Source organism: Aspergillus multicolor (assembly GCF_047715735.1).
Source record: "Aspergillus multicolor strain CBS 133.54 unplaced genomic scaffold BDW74scaffold_21, whole genome shotgun sequence".
Lineage (NCBI taxonomy): Eukaryota > Fungi > Ascomycota > Eurotiomycetes > Eurotiales > Aspergillaceae > Aspergillus > Aspergillus multicolor.
Window position 1 is genome coordinate 394819 of NW_027395972.1, and position 15501 is coordinate 410319.

Here is a 15501-nt window from a genome sequence, read left to right on the forward strand (position 1 = left end):
AAACGCAAATGTGTCCTTGGCACTGGCTGAGGCATATTTTCAGGCTCGCTGTGGCAGTACAAGGCTGAGCTCAGTCACAGTACGGGACATGGCCAGGTTGTTGACAAGTTGGTTGCGGTTGACAAGCAAGCAACCGCGTCACTGGTGAGAAGCGGCTTTTGAGATGATCTTGAAGATACAATGAAGAGACTTGTTGTGCTCTACAAATACATGAAGAAGGTTTCTGGGTTGTGCAGGAAGCAAGCCTTCCATTTCTGTTAGTCTATCAACTGCCCTAGCCTCTATAAGATCTAATACAATCAGAATTAAACCCCCTGGACCCCCTCGTTCTCCTGCTCAACCACACCCTCACCCTTCCCCCTCTCCGCCCCCTTCTTCACATTAATCCACTCCATAACCACGACCCCAATAATCCCAACACAAGACAAACCCACACCAACATAAAACGTCTCGGTCAATGCCCTATTATACGCAGACAACACCGCCTCATAAACAGCCCCATCCCCCACCAACCTCCTCACCTCCGTCGCACCCCCCTCAACCAACTCCTGTGCATCAACACCCGGCGCATAAACACGCACATTCCTCTCCAGCTGGTTACTAAACACATTCTGTCCGACCGAGACAAACACCGCCGCACTCAGATTCTCAAGGAACATCACGATCGCCGTCCCGATCGCGATGTCCTCAAGGGGGAGCGCGCACTGCGGCGCCGCGAACGCCGTCTGCAGTCCTAGTCCCACCCCCGCCCCGAAGAGGAACTGGTACCCGATCCACTCGGGTGAGCCGGAGGACACGCTGAATGTGCTTAGCAGACCGGCCCCGATGCTCATGAAGATCACGGTGGCGTAGGCGAAGGGCACATAGTAGCCAATTGCCGTGGTCAGGAAGCCCCCGGATAAAGAGAAAGTCACGTACGCGAGCACCATGGGGAGGTTCATGACGCCCGACCGAATCGCGGAGACGCCTTTGATGGCTTGGAACCAGATGGGGATCTACACCGCACAAACACGTTAGCAAACCCGAACAGGAACAGTGGCCAGGGCAGAGAGGGGTAGAGGAGACGCACATAATACATCATAAGAAAGAACGCCGCCGTAACACCAGACCCAAACAGCGCCGCGCCCCAGACATTCCGATTCCCAAAAACCCTCGGCGGAACCGTCGCGCGATCACCACTGAAATACTGAATCACGATGAACCCCATCAACAAGAGTCCAGCGAGGACAAACAGCGCGATAATCCGCCCACTATCCCAACTGTACCTCGTACCCCCCCACTGCAGCGCAAGAAGCAGACAAATCACACCGGGAAGCAAGCAAAGCGAGCCAGGGACATCCATCTGGCGCACCTGGTTTAAAACACCTTCTTGCCGACTGGAACCCCCCGCAAAGCTCGGGATCAGGAAGATAATCACACAAGCAGGAACAATACCCAGCGGCAGGTTAATCCAGAAACACCACCGCCACGTGAGCGAGGCATTATCCGTGAACGCGCCGCCCATGAGCGGTCCCGCAATCGCGGCCAGCCCGTACATACTCCCCAAAAGTCCAACAAACGTCGGTCGTTTCGCGGGAGAGACAGAATGCGCAATGAGCAGGAAACTCCCATTCGTTACGCCGCCGGCGCCCACGCCTGCAATGGCGCGTCCGACGATAAGAGTTGTTGAAGACGGTGCGACCGCGCAAATCAGGGATCCGAGCTCGAAGAGGAACAATGCGGCGAGGTATATCCACTTCACGATGTAGAAGGTGTACAGCTTGCCCCAGATTAGCTGGAAGGCGCAGTTTGTTAGCAGGTATGCGCTGGCGTACCAGCCGACGTCGGCGAGGGCGTGGAATTTATCGGTTATTTTGGGAATCGCTGAGGAGAGGATTGTGTTGTCGAGGCCGACGAGGAACATGGAGAGGTTTAGGCCGAGCAGGATGAAGGTTAGTTTTAGGGGGGTTGGGTAGGTTGGACTGCCTTCGGTGGTGGGTTCGGGATTGGATTTGGAGGGAGGTGTAGCTGGTGGTGGAGGGTCGAGGTGTTTTTCTGAGAGAGGTGTGTTAAGCGCCATATTGGGGCTTTGGGTCGTTGTTGATGGGTTGTCTGCCATCGTGGAGGCAGGTTTCCGCTATGGAAAGCAGTTGATCTGTGAGGGAAGAGCTTTGAGATGGAAGCCATTTTTATATAGGAATAAGATGCTTTCATCCTCCAAGTTTAGACCCCGGCCGAACCCCTAGATGACAAGCCCAAATGCGGAAGGTGGAACATGCCAAGACATGACTCATGATCTATCATCTGCTCTCATCCCCAATTAGGTTTGATTTGGCCGATAAAGCTGATCGTGGAATGCTGCTTATTGGCCGACTAAGAATTAAAGCTGGGAGTGGTGGGGTGGCGATGCCCTAACTTCCAAGTAATCTCAACTCATTATTATTATTATTATTATAAGCTGACGCCGTCATGCACTCATATAATATCATGGTGCATAGCCGCAAAGGTAAGGATGACACCTACAAGGATTGTGGCATGGTAACCCTGGAAACGTCCACCGTTACTCGGAGTTTTGATTTTGAGGGCAAGTTGTTGGGGATCCATCGTCAAGCAGACTTACTGCCTACGCTATATGCATATGGAAGTGAATTGATCAAATTGTATTTGTAACTGAGATATGCTAAGAAGCGGACTTCTGTGCTCTTTTGTGAGATATATTCCCAAGATTATCTTTCAGGAACTGACTGATCAAATCACATCTGCAGAACGAGTTATGTATGGCGAGTCTAAACTCCAGCCTTGGTTGATTAATTACATCCTCAGAAATCTCCCCCTTCAACTCATCGCTATCTAGCCAGCTGTCAGATACAAGCAGCTAACCAATCTTCGGAAATATCAAACGTCAAACGCTCATAAACACCTCCAAAAGCTTAGGATAAATCGGCGTGCCCAACCCCGTAACAGGATCCCAGCCCTTCGCCGCCGGAAACCCATCGGTCCCACAACCAGGCGCACTACCAACCGTAATATCACGGAACATCTCAGGATGCTTATAGAGAACAGGGTTCACAAAGCCCAGCGTCGGCTTTCCGGCCGCAAGGCGCTCCTCGTTGATACGGGTTAGCATCGCCGCGAAGATGGGTGCGCTGGCTGAGATCCCGCCACCAACAGCCGGCATGCCGCGGATGTACGCGAAGACGTTCCAGCCGACGGCCGCAACGTCGGGGTATCCGCGGCCGACGCGGTTGTAGAGCCCGCCGTTCCTGGCGAAGCTGTCATTGTTGTAGCTCTCGTAATACGGGTACGAGAGATTTGTGCGTTTGAAGTATTCTTCTACTGCGAGGTACTGGTAGCTGGGACGCTCGAAGACATTGCTGAAGCCCGAGCCGGAGGAGTAGTTGCCTATAGTGAGGGAGGCGTCAACGGCGAATTCTTCACCGTCGTAAGGATTCGCGCCCGCGGGGAGATACGTGCCGCCGACGACTGTGATGTACGGGCATGATGGGGAGTAGACGGGGCCGAAGATTTTCCTGTCTTCGCCTAGGCATCCCTCGCCCATGACGCCGTCATCTGAGGATGCGCTCACGACGGAAACGCCCTGCAGACCGAGCTTCATCCACTCTTGGCACTGGCGGCGGAGATAGCGGATGGGGAGTCTGGACTCGCCGTTGCCCCAGGAGATGGAGATGACGTTGGTGGGTTTGTAGACGCCGCATTGCTTTGGGCCCTTGTAGCCTCCCGGCGCGGGGTTTGGGTAGGGCAGGTCGAGGTCCTCTTCGGCGGGGTTGCAGTAGGAGCCGTCGATGCCGTCGAGGAAGTTATTGAAGATGCCGGTGTATGGCGCGTCCGTACCGTTTTCGAACCACTTTGGGTCGTCTATTTGGAAGACGATGGCGTTCTGTGGCCAGATGTAGGGGTAGGACATTTCCAGGTCGAGGGTTGATTCGGGCCCGGAGGAGTTCAGGTATGGGGTTGGGGCGAATCCGCCGTTGATGCCGTTTACCTTTGGATGGGTGCCGTTGGGGATGTGTCTGCTTGTGTTAGCGCTAGTTACATTTGGATAGAAAGGCAGCTTACTTGGTAAACGATGAGAAGAACAGGTCGAGGTCCTCCTGGGCATAGGCGTCGTCCATGGTCGAATAGATTCCGAATTCGTTGCCTGGTGTTGCAGTAGTGCCGTTTGGAATTTGGTACATGACTGTCTCGTTAGCAGGAGTTGACTGAATAAAATAAAAGGGCACCATACCTTGAACGCAAGCAGGCGTCATAACTCGATCACAAAATGCGAGTGGGTTGCTTGACACTTGCGCGATGGTAAGAGGCGGATCGGTACCCAGGATGATCGGTGAGGAGTCATTGAGACTACGTTTGTGCAAGCTTCGCTTCATGTTCTCGGTCAAGCTCTGTCTCTTGCTCTGCTGGGTTCCGCTGACTTCTAGAAGCTTGATGCCTGGGGTGATATAATCGATGTGCGATTGCAGAAAGCGAGGAATGTGATATCTGGCCAGTGTTAGCGAAGGACAGTAACAGATGATTTTGGCAGAGCACACTCCCGACAAGCGATGTGAGAACGGCCAGTTAGTTTATGCGAATGGTGGTAGTACTCGGTGCGCAGTAGCTGCTCCAGCTCGTCGGCCGTTGCATCAAACTGAAGCCACTGTTTGTTGACAGACTGCGAGATTCGGTGTCTGGCGATACCTTCCGACTCCAGCCAAATGCGAACAAGCATGGCACTGTCCTCATTGGGAGCAAACAGTTCGCGAACTTCATCTTGTGAGAGGTGCTTGCCATACTGGGGTGACGCGGGGTCGGAACTGAAAAATCAGTAAAGTACTGTGACAGAGTTTTCAACGGCCACTTACAGTTCCATTAACAGGTCATGACCATGGTCCAAGTTGGACTGAGTCAATCCAATTCTCACAGGAAGTTTCTTATGGCCACCAACGCGTGAATGCTCAGTCCAGTGCTTGGGCAATACATGGCGACGTTCGTGCAGGACGTGGCTATCAGTCGCCAAAAACCCAAAGGCAATGGCGATACCAAGTGTGAGATGAAGAAGTGTCCGCCACATTGCTATGAAGATGCAATGTTCTTCAGAGCAATGGTGGCTGGAAGGGGGACAACCTCTTTATCAGGAGAGTGAGGGTAAACACAGGCAAAGCTAGCAGTCTGCACGTGGTGGGGATTGGCGACAGGGAGAGAAGCACAGGGAGCAACACAAGAAAAAAAGTGTTTGCTAGGCACCAGGAGATCGGCAATGGGGCGAGAACAATGGGACCTGGTTCATATTGTTGGCCGTGCTCGTAAATGTCTCAGAGTGACGTGACTGGGACAGGCATCCCTGCACAGAACAGTTGCCAAGGGGACCATCTTGACCTGTTCTGGCTAATCTTGTACCCGGGATTTCTGTCAGAGAGTAAAAATTTCGAGTTAGCGTGGTATAGAGTTACACCGTTCCCCAAACGTCCAAATTACCCCCAGAACAACAAAGGGGAGGGCCCGGTCAGATCTGCCAGTCCGCTGGGCTAGTGGTCGATCATCCATAAGGCTCAGAGCCTAGTCGGCAAATAGACAAAGCAATGCATCATAATTCCAATTAGCCATCCCGTCGACACCCGGGGTTTGACCCGGCACAGACGCACACCGACACTGCAGTGGCCCAGATTCGGTGGAAAACCCGGCCGCAGTAAGAGTGAGACTACGATCTGACTTGACTAAGGCTTATGGACTTGAGTTGTTGCATGAACCTCAAGTTTTGATTCAGGCCGAGGCTGCCATTCCAAACCCGGCCGAGTCATCAACATGCAGCGCCCGACAGAGCTCCTCCACTTTCCCCAGTCCTCCCATGACATCGCGGTGAAACGCTTGCTGCAGAGCAGGGACTCTGAAATCACTGCCGCACCCAAAGTCGCAATACAGACACTTTTCAACAATCTCACGAAACACCGCCCCAGCTTTAACCTGGACATGGCAAGATAGTTTCCTCACCTTGTCAAAAACAGATAAACGAGACATTGGTCCATAGAACTTATCGTCGCGCGTTAAGAGGGCATCCAGCGGATTCTGATATGCGAGCTCAAGCAACATGACTCCGAGTCCAAAGAGCACCGGGTTTCGAAGAAAGGGCTCACATTCGGTGAAGCAATGAGATGATGGTACCGAGGGGCTCAGGGCCCTAACAGACGTACTGAGGTAGGATGACATTTGCTGAGAATCCTGAAGGTTGAGATGGTTCTTCTCATGGGTGAATAGATAGACCTCGTCGCTGAACCACACCCTGTTGAGCCACGGTGTTGTATGGTAGTGGAGGACTGCTGTTGCCAGCTCTTTAGCCAAGCAGATTCAATCATACAAGCTCAATCCGCTGACCAGACTGGATCCTGATCTTTGTATCAGTTCGGACAAAGGCGTAGGGCTAACGGCGGTCTGCCTAAACTCGTTGGCCATATACACCATGTGACTGCCCCCTTCGGTTTCCCCTAGTGACCCGACACAACGGTCTGGATATGATACCGGTTCCTGGATTGCGCCGCATAAATTTCGCTGATGTCTTAAGTCTCTAATAGCGGTAACTGGTTTAAAAAGGCTGAAAGGAAGTGAAGTCGGTAGGCCCTGAAAGCGTACATGTTTGGGCCGCGAATCTTCCGATGAAAGCCCAGTCGGTGAGGACGAAGTAAGAGTTCCACAACATTCCGACCACGGTTGCCTCTCTTCTGGCTCTAGTGTCAAAGTAGATTTGACATCTAGCCAAACTGACCTGGAATCCTGAAGGTCCTCAGTATCCAGACGCAAGGCTACTGTAAATTGCACCTGCGTCCAGGTCTTGTCTATCTCTGGATGAAACGGCAGTTGAAAATCGTGGGTTGAATGTGTGCTGCATGCCGTCCGCAACGCGCGATATAGGCTGAATGCGCTTTGCTGAATAGTGCGAAAACGATCCATTTCTGACTTTTCTCTGTGTAAAGTGGGAGCTCCTGAGTCCTCTAGTCTGCTCTCTCCTCGCGGAGCTACTAGAAACGAAAAATGCTGAATGAGTAGTCTCAAGTCTTGCAAAGAGTCCTGGTCACATCATTAGGAGTTATTCTTCAGGCGAGCGGATAGATCCCATGCTCACCCTAAACAGGCCAGACGGGGTCTGTGATTGTGCATCGCTCTAGAGTAAAAGTCAGCCCCGGGGACATGTGAAGGTTCTCTGTCGAGATATAATTACCATTCTTCTCTTTCCGGCAGACTTGATGCCTCTTGTTAGCTCTTCAAGTCTGGTGATCTTTTCTTGTATAACAAGAGCTGTCTCGAGGCAAGCGTCGGTTGACGGGCCTAAACTGTCTCGGATACGACTGTACAGGGTTTCGTCTTGCCACATGGGATGATCTGGATCTGCCGCCATGTACTGCGCAGTTTCCAGCGAAGCCTTGCCACGGAGAATAAATGCTTCGACGACTGTTCGAAATACAACTCTTTGGGTTTTGAGTCCCCTCTGGAGATCGACGTTACGGGGTAGGTGTTTACGAAGCTCTTTGGCGCAATGCAAAACAGTGTCAAAGCCTGCCTCGATTGCCGGAACCACTATGCCCAGCAAACTTGATTAGCCAAGCGATGACTCAAACGATGGAATATACTATATGTTTAATCACCTTTAAACATTGTGACTTTTGTTTCGCAATGGTCTTCGAGGTTCTTAGGAACGTGGTCGCTTAGAGAAGCCGCGGGTTCTGGGCTAGATCGTGGACTGTCGTTATAATCGGCTGTCTGATCTGGGTTCAGTTTCCGGTCCGTTGAGCTGTCCAAGATGCCTGGCAAGCACTCTATACTTCTTGCGGTGCCAATTGTAGATGCTGAGTTGCGTTGCTGCGGTGGTTTGACTACTGCGGGCGTTAGCGAAGGGAAAGTAAAGTAGCAAAGGACGAAGATCATTCATAAGATCATACCATTGACAGGGGCTGTAGTACCGAGAGAAGCTCGGTCGGTGACTTCCCACTGCTCCAACAACGCCTTAGCGCATGCTGCTGCGGTTCCTGCTGCATAGCCCTGCCATATCTTGTCTTTATGGCTATCAGCGTAGTCGCTCACTCCTTTAATGACGAGGCAGGGTAGACTGCTGAATACACCGGCCCCCTCCATCTCAAAACATAGAACATTCTCCTGTCTTGCAATGTTGTCTCGGTCTTCCCCAGACTTCATTACCGAGTCTGCTGAGGCGATACGTCCAAATTGAATCCGCGGCGACGAATGCTTCGTTCCTAGCGCTTCAAGCGCCCGAGCTACACGAGAACGCACAATCACTCGCTTTCTGTCACACTGTAGCTCTTCACAAGTTGCAGATCTTGCTACTTCGCAAATATGGCCGCTGATGCACTCAAAACAGGCTTTGTTGTGATGCTTATGATGATATCTAGGGTCGAAGAGCCGGTCCTGGCGTATTCCTGGATGGTTATGGCTGTCGGTCCCTTGTTGAAGTACTGCAAAATGATGGGCAGTTCGCTTCGACAAATTGTAACGACCTCTCCGGCCCCTGAGCTTGTTCAGGAAAGCGCGCACTTCCAGACTCGAAACGCCATGGTTGTCGACCAGAGCGTCCTTTCGGACGAAGTTTCCGGGAAACCTCCTTCCGAAATCATACGGGATAATCTCATCGCCGACAACAACATCTCCCAGGAACAATTGTCCAGTATCTCCAATCGGGACTCCTCCGCAAATGCCCACGAGCAAGGCAAGCTTGATGTTCCGGAAACTGAAGCGGAAACTTGTGGCAACTATAGCCGCATTCCCCTTTCCCATCCCAGGCATGTGAGCCAGGACGACATTATGATTTCCAATGACCCCAGTTGTATATGCATTCGCGTCATCTCGGGCCTTCCCATAGCCATGGCCATCTTCGTCCCAAAAATGATCGAAGAGAGATTCAACGGCGTCATTCTCGATGGGCAGGGCGCAATGATGGCGATTTCGAACTCGGTCCTGTCCGTTGGGCGGGAGGGCAATATTGCTGCCATTGTAAGCTGTAAAAGGTAATATTGGTCACAGAGCAGGTTTAGAAACTGGCATTGGGAGCAAGCCCGCTCGCGTGGCTACCTAGAGGATCTGGGTGGCTGGGTCGTCCTCTGCTGATGAAGAACGAAAGTGTTCATCGCCAATCCCAGTGTCTTCGTCACTCTGAGTAAGAAGCGGAGCCAGGATACTCAATAGTGATTGATGGAAGCGCAGACGGAATGAGACTGAGACCACGCCCGGAGATGGGGAAGGGTGAGGTGGCAGGCCGAGCCCCTCACGAGGCTGAAAATGAAACCCCGCTCATCCTGCGGCCATCCATACTCTTGTCATCTGCACCTACCTGCTAGGCAGTAGCACTCTACACGATGTCACCTACTCTTGGAGAAATAGAAAGGGCTCTGGCAGATGCTGGCACCCCGTTCGGATTGTCTATTGACACCTGGATTACATCAGGCCCACAAACCAAGAACCAGCAGGCCCTGGAGCCCGATACGGGTCCTGTCGAGGTTCTATATCATGGGCTCTCACTTTGTGCTAGCGAGCTATGGATATCAGCTCTCAGAAATCATTTGCATGGGCCAGTTCGAAATGCAATGAAAGACGCCGTGGTAAAGCTTTGTTTGTGGACGAAACTTTCGTTCCTGGAAGGCTAGACGTTACCCTGCAGTACTCAAGATACCTAAGGGAGAACGTGCTGGGCACTCTACGGAGTATTTGCGGCGCCATCCTTCAAAGTAAGCCACTGTATCTCATCATACGGGCAATTGCTGATTTGTCTTCTTAAGTTGCCAGCAGAATCCCAACCATCGAAGTAGAAACCCAAGCCGGCAGCACTCTCCAAGAACTTCAATTCATTTATGACCAGGCTAAAGAGGAACTCCTGAATATCGATGGCTCTATCTCCTCGTCAGAGGGAGGTTCACTGTCTGAGGAAGCTTCAATTTCAGAAATCGAGTCGGACCTGCACGAAAGGCTGGAAATGTATATCAGCTGCCTCATGGACATAGCCATCGCGGTTGAGCATCAGACCAACAATATACGTGGTATTCTGGATAAAGAAGCTACTCCGGAACGCATTGAGCTTTCAGTGTCCGAGCAAGCCCGCCCTTTCGCTAGAATCATCCTGGACAGGTGCGTCCCTTGTCCCATTTATAACATGCAGCTAAAAATGAATGATAGGTTCAAAGATGCAAACCTTGATCTGGTGGAGCGGCTATCGAAGGCCAACTGGGATAGATCAGTCCGTCTAAGTCAATTGACAGACGATGCAGTGCTGAATGACGAGACTCGGGCGCGATCCACTTTTTCGCCTGATACATTAACACGCTTTGAGCCAATCTCAGAGTTCCACGATTCTGGGCTTGGATCTTCCTCTGCTGCGAGCTATTCTTTGCTTGTCTCACGCATAGGAGAAGACTCCCACGGGCGACCCCGTGTCCCGCCTCTTCCAGCAGAGGGTGAACAGGGTAACTTCTTTCAATGTTGTTATTGCAAAAGTACAGTATCCATAAAGAGCCGTGTGCAATGGAAGTAAGTTGATTCCTGACCATTTCCAGCTGCAGAGGCTGATGATATAGGATGCATGTATTTTCCGATCTGCAGTCATACATATGCACTCACGCGCATTGCAGACATGCTCTGAAAATGTTTCCCACACGTAGTCTCTAGGAAAGGCATGAGCTTGATGAATACTTCTCGCAACTGCAATGGCGCTGCTTCTCCTGTGGTATATCCTTTGACCGAGACGAGTTCATACGACATCTTCTTCAAGTTCATACCGAGACTGTTCGAAGCGACGAGGATTTGGACAGAATAGCTCAGCACGCTGTGCAGAAGGTTCCCATTACAGGCTTCGCAGGCCACCCATGCCCACTATGCTTAGAAACCAACTGGGCCTCACCAAAAGCTTATATTACTCACCTCGGCGAGCACTTGGAAGAGATCTCTCTTGCTTGCCTCCCTTTTGTAAAAGGCAATGAGTCAGACTCACTAACAGACATCTCGGAACATACGGAGGGAACCCTTGCGCCACCTACCCCCGACAGATCACCCGATATGCCTGAAGAAATCTTACAACTGAGTGTGAAGCATAGTCCGCCGAGCGACCCGAAATCAAAGCTGAAACCCCCCCCTCTAGCTCAAAGGCTGAGATCTCGTCTCCGAAAGTTCCCTGGATTTGCTAAGCGCTCAGTAAGTCCGACAAATATGCAGATCAAGAAAGAGACAAAACTAGACACAAGCTCTAGCCCTGTTGCCAAGGCTGGGAGTCCAGACAACTTGCTCCAGAGCAGCCCAGTAGACCTTAGCTTTGGCATAGAAGCGGTCGTCAAGTCTCGCGAAGGCAACCACACAGTCAAAATTTCTTTAACCGTCGACACTGTGCTCATGAAAATCAACCTGATGAGCACTGAAGTGTGGGACAAGATCAGTACCAATTTTGGATACTCATTAGAACCCTTTGAGAATTCTTATGTTAGGAACCTCGGTGGTGGTGACATTTTGATAGTGGGCGTCGTAAGGAAAGTACAATGGCACTTTAACTGTGGATACAAAACATTCCTGTCCGATTTCCACATCATTCCTATGCGTTTCGATGTCCTGCTGGGTACGGATACGATTAACGAGTATCATTTAGTTCGGTATGGAGATGACCTGGGCGGCCATTCACAAAAGAATCAAGTTGGCGATGCGGATGGCAGTTCATCACACCGACCTGTTGGTCAAACATACGCAGATTAATGGACGAACAGAAGATAGCAGCAATCTGCTCTATGTCTATACCTGGAGTTTTGACTCTCCTAGTGAGATAGGATACTGCCGAGCAGGGAACGAGGTGTAACAATGCTAGATATATAGGTATATCAGCGATCTTGCGCAACCAGTAGTACTCCACAGCAAAAGCCAAAGCCAAACCCATCTGCAATGACAAAAATTTAACCACGGCTCGTGATCATCTTCTCAGCCTCAAGGCCGGTGGTTAACATTCTCTCCAGTATTTTCCTAGGTAGTTCCAGAACACGAGTGTGTTGTTGGGAATCAGCATACTGGCTGGAGTGAGAAGTACTTGGCGCCGGTATTCGGTCAAGGTTGCCTAACGGAGTAGCTCTTGGGTATATAAGCAGTTTAATTAATTATATATACACCCAGTGCTAGCTATATAAGGTTTACCTTTTAATATTTATTAAGAATGCCCTGAGGCAAGCTTGACGCTGTAAATCATATATATTAAACTAAAAGTCATGTGCTTTTAATAACCATAGCATGTAGTAAATTGGTCTAATAGCCTTGATTCAAATAGAATAGCAGAAAATTATAGTCATAGATATCTATCTATATTGCACCTACTCTAACATTAATAATTTAAGGCAAGACCGGCAAAGAAAAGTACAGAGACCAGCTCGGCATAGTCTCGAGATTGTCAGGGACATGTCGCTTAGAGAAGCCGCGGGTTCTGAACTAGATCGTGGACTGTCGTTAACTCGTTATGATCGGCTATTAGATCTGGGTCAAAGTTTATACCCCTGGTAAGCATGCATAAAACCCGTGCCTTCCCTGTCGATTACCGAGATCTCTAGATAAGTCCAGCAAGACGCTCATCAGGCTTATAAAACCCATGTTCCCTTATGCAGCAAGCACATCTAGAAGTACAGTGACCATGCATCGGTACAGCCTTGCTGTCCCTACTATTTTCTAGGTAGTACATGTAAGAGCCTTCTTGCAACAGCCACAAGCACGTCCACAGCACCCGCCGTTTCTGGCGCATACTTAAACGTGGTTATTCCACAGGGTCGAGCGTCCGTTCTCATCCATGGTGTTTATCTGTAGGTTCTAGGTCTCGATTATGTCATTCTTCGCCGAGCCCTGCCATCAGCACCACGTGTCATACAGGACGCGGTCTGCTTCGTAATAGGCAGCTTGCAGTTTTTTGATCATTGCGCGGCGACTTGCCCGAGTGCGCATGAGCGACTCATAGTCATGGTCGGGAGGTGTTTCCGGCGGGTTGCCCGGGCGTGGTTGAAAGTCTATAGAAATAGAGAAGGCGTAAGCGTAATCATGACTGATTTTGTCCTTATCGGCTTTATTGTCTTGTTCTAGACGGTGGACTCTCTGTACGAGAGCAATGACTCGCTCTGTTCCCTTCTTGTGCCAGTCGACGAATGCTTGAGAGCGCTTCCGCTCCAGGTCTTCGTTGAAGAACAGCCGAGGTAAATTAAACATGCTGAATATGTGTATTTTGACAAATGGTTCGAGTGAGGGAGTTGACATGAATGCAAAGGGTTGAGAGAAGGGAGAAGCCAAAGAAGTTGGAAGTGTTAAAATACTTGCAGAAGCTACAGCAGGTTCCCCGAGTCATTTCTAAGTCTCATCTTGGACCGCGGTTGAAGAGTACAGTCCGTGATTACTTGCGAATTGGTCTTCCATAAATGACGTTGACAGTTCGGATCGTGAACCCGTAAGGTCCACAACAAGTGGTCATAGTCTTTTAATGACACCCAGCTCAAGATCACCGGACGACCTCGAGGGCTGTGCTCTCAAGACGCCGAAGTTATTCTGTATCAAGGGGGCAAGTCTAGGAGATCCGTCAGACGAAGGGGACAAAGTGATCCACAGGCATATGACTCCGGTCTCTATGGCGAGCTTCCTAGCTTTTCCCTTGAGGCGCCCGGACTCAATTTCCCGGTACTCAAGGTTCTCTAACGAAGTAGCCCCGGATGGGCAGTTAAGTCAGTCATAAATACACCCAGTGCCAGCTACAGAGTAGATGTTTGTACAAAGCACGCCCTGCGTGAATCTAACAGTGTAAGTTATGCACGCAGGACTGGAGCTCATGTCTTTTAGTATGGTATGTAGCAGACTGATCCGACAATCTTGATTCAACTGGAACAACGACAACCATGAATGTCTTTCCGCATTACCTACTCCGACATAACAATCTGAGGCAACTGGCGAAGAAAAGTACAAAGACCAGACGGGCGTACGCCTACTATAAAGAAGATACAGGGAGAAAGAAGGAAGGGGACAATTGGGGAATTTAAGACAAGAGAAAGAAAATATGAGAGAATGAAAGGCCCAGGCGCATCCCAATGCTGATGGAAGGAGAGAAAAGGAAAGAGAGACAGGATCGTGGCGCAGATCCAGGACTTGATATAGGCCAGGCCAAACTGAATGTAGGTAGGTGTAACGTTCGATCGTCAACATCATTCGTCCGGACGCACGGACGTAAACATAAGCCCGCGGGCGCGGGGCTAGACGCTCTTATACAGCAGTAGAGGCTCGCCGATGTTCTCGATCTCGGGGATAGTGCATTTGAGATCGAAAGCCTTGGCGAGGACGATTTTGAAGATCTGCAGGATGTTAGTAGGCTGCCGTCCAGCCGATGAGGAATTCAAATACCTTCTGTACATTGATGCTGTGGCTAGTACTGCTGAAGATCAAACTGGCTTTCATTGCCTTGGCAAAGCGTTTGGCCTAAAAAATTAGACTGGGTCTGCAGGCGGATGCGGCCTGCTTACCTGAATTGAGATCTCCTCTTGATCTTCACGAGGAAAGTTGACGAAGTGGTCATACTTGGTACCAACGAGGAACGGAATCGCCGTCTTGTTGAAGCCGCGGCCTTGTCGGTACCACTCTTTAATCGAGTTGAGAGTGCTCTTGCGGGTAAGGTCGAACATGAACAGAATAGCGACCGCATCGTTACAGACGAGCGGCAGCATGTTGACGAACTCGCGCTGACCACCCAGATCCCAAATCGAGAAAGTGATCTCCGTATTCCGGATCGAAATCGTTTTTTCCATGAAGTTCACGCCTGGAGCGGTCAGCAGCCGCCCACGACGTAACAACGAGCAAACCTACCCAACGTCTGAATGTAGTCCTCATCCCAGCTCCCTTCAACATATTTGACCATCAAACTCGTTTTCCCGATTTGTGCATCTCCCACCATGCCGACCTTGATTACCACGCTGTTCTTCGTTGACTGCGTCGGTGGTTTCTGGGTAACTGATAAGCCGGAGCTCGGTCTGGAGGACGTCGGAGGTTGGGTTTGGAGGTCTTGGGCCGGAGTGTGATATTCATAGTGTGCTCGCGAGTCGCTGCTGTAGCCGTTGTGAAAGCTGGAGGAGGGGAGGGGAGGTTCTTCTGAGGCGGCGCTTTGGACGATGGTTGGAGTCTCCGTCTCCGAAGTTTGTGAGGTATCTTGCGGGGTGTGAACGAGTTGATCCAGCTCGGCTTCATGCTCTTGATGCTCTTGTTGGGATTCCGGAAGCTGGTCGTGGTGTTGTTCGGCTTCGGGCGCAGGCGCTTCGACCGGGGCCTGGGCGGGGTCCATGATGGAGCGAGGGGGATTAGAGCACAGCTCGTGGAAGCGAGAGATAAGGAGAGTAAGGCCAGATAATGATCGAAACAATAGCAGTAGCAGGAGGGACTGGAGTTGGAACGTGGACGAAGGGAGGGAAGAAAGTGCCTGAGGTCAACAACACAGCCAGCCGCAGCTCCAGCTCAACTGATCGCCGCTAGTCCGCGATAGGTTTAGTG

The 15501-nt window shown here is 50.8% G+C and overlaps 5 protein-coding genes across 5 annotated transcripts; all 5 read right to left on the reverse strand.

The window, feature by feature from the left end:
• Positions 1-305: 305 nt before the first annotated feature.
• Positions 306-2583, reverse strand: BDW74DRAFT_169265 (MDR family MFS transporter; the record flags this gene model as incomplete). Its single annotated transcript, XM_073726964.1, has 3 exons — positions 306-995; positions 1070-2007; positions 2499-2583. 3 exons carry the CDS (start codon positions 2581-2583, stop codon positions 306-308), a joined length of 1713 nt encoding a protein of 570 aa, XP_073581761.1.
• Positions 2531-5338, reverse strand: BDW74DRAFT_157321 (S53 family peptidase). The gene is made up of 5 exons (XM_073725124.1): positions 4842-5338; positions 4530-4793; positions 4226-4479; positions 4057-4177; positions 2531-4010 (listed from the first exon to the last, which is right to left on the reverse strand). The coding sequence occupies exons 1-5, from the start codon at positions 5048-5050 to the stop codon at positions 2882-2884; spliced, it is 1977 nt and encodes a 658-aa protein (XP_073581762.1). The 5' UTR covers positions 5051-5338; the 3' UTR covers positions 2531-2881.
• Positions 5339-7893: 2555 nt separating this feature from the next.
• Positions 7894-10596, reverse strand: BDW74DRAFT_169268 (uncharacterized protein; the record flags this gene model as incomplete). Its single annotated transcript, XM_073726965.1, has 2 exons — positions 7894-8937; positions 10579-10596. The coding sequence occupies 2 exons, from the start codon at positions 10594-10596 to the stop codon at positions 7894-7896; spliced, it is 1062 nt and encodes a 353-aa protein (XP_073581763.1).
• On the reverse strand, positions 10548-11425 carry BDW74DRAFT_157324 (uncharacterized protein). Its single transcript, XM_073725125.1, has one exon. The coding sequence runs from the start codon at positions 11355-11357 to the stop codon at positions 11109-11111; it is 249 nt and encodes an 82-aa protein (XP_073581764.1). The 5' UTR covers positions 11358-11425; the 3' UTR covers positions 10548-11108.
• A 2203-nt stretch (positions 11426-13628) lies between these two features.
• Positions 13629-15402, reverse strand: BDW74DRAFT_157325 (Spg1/Tem1 GTP-binding protein). The gene is made up of 4 exons (XM_073725126.1): positions 14824-15402; positions 14484-14776; positions 14365-14439; positions 13629-14315 (listed from the first exon to the last, which is right to left on the reverse strand). Exons 1-4 carry the CDS (start codon positions 15293-15295, stop codon positions 14217-14219), a joined length of 939 nt encoding a protein of 312 aa, XP_073581765.1. The 5' UTR covers positions 15296-15402; the 3' UTR covers positions 13629-14216.
• Positions 15403-15501: the final 99 nt, after the last annotated feature.

Bases quoted from the DNA above. Each gene is read 5' to 3' on its own strand.
- BDW74DRAFT_157321 (XM_073725124.1), bottom strand. From the start codon at position 5,050: ATGTGGCGGACACTTCTTCATCTCACACTTGGTATCGCCATTGCCTTT. The intron at 4,794-4,841 runs GTAAGTGGCCGT...CTGATTTTTCAG, and splicing joins CATGACCTGTTAATGGAACT to TTCCGACCCCGCGTCACCCC. The intron at 4,480-4,529 runs GTGTGCTCTGCC...AACACTGGCCAG, and splicing joins TCTCACATCGCTTGTCGGGA to ATATCACATTCCTCGCTTTC.
- BDW74DRAFT_157324 (XM_073725125.1), bottom strand. From the start codon at position 11,357: ATGAGCACAGTGTCGACGGTTAAAGAAATTTTGACTGTGTGGTTGCCT.
- BDW74DRAFT_157325 (XM_073725126.1), bottom strand. From the start codon at position 15,295: ATGGACCCCGCCCAGGCCCCGGTCGAAGCGCCTGCGCCCGAAGCCGAA. The intron at 14,777-14,823 runs GTAGGTTTGCTC...TGACCGCTCCAG, and splicing joins GGACTACATTCAGACGTTGG to GCGTGAACTTCATGGAAAAA. The intron at 14,440-14,483 runs GTAAGCAGGCCG...CTAATTTTTTAG, and splicing joins AAGAGGAGATCTCAATTCAG to GCCAAACGCTTTGCCAAGGC.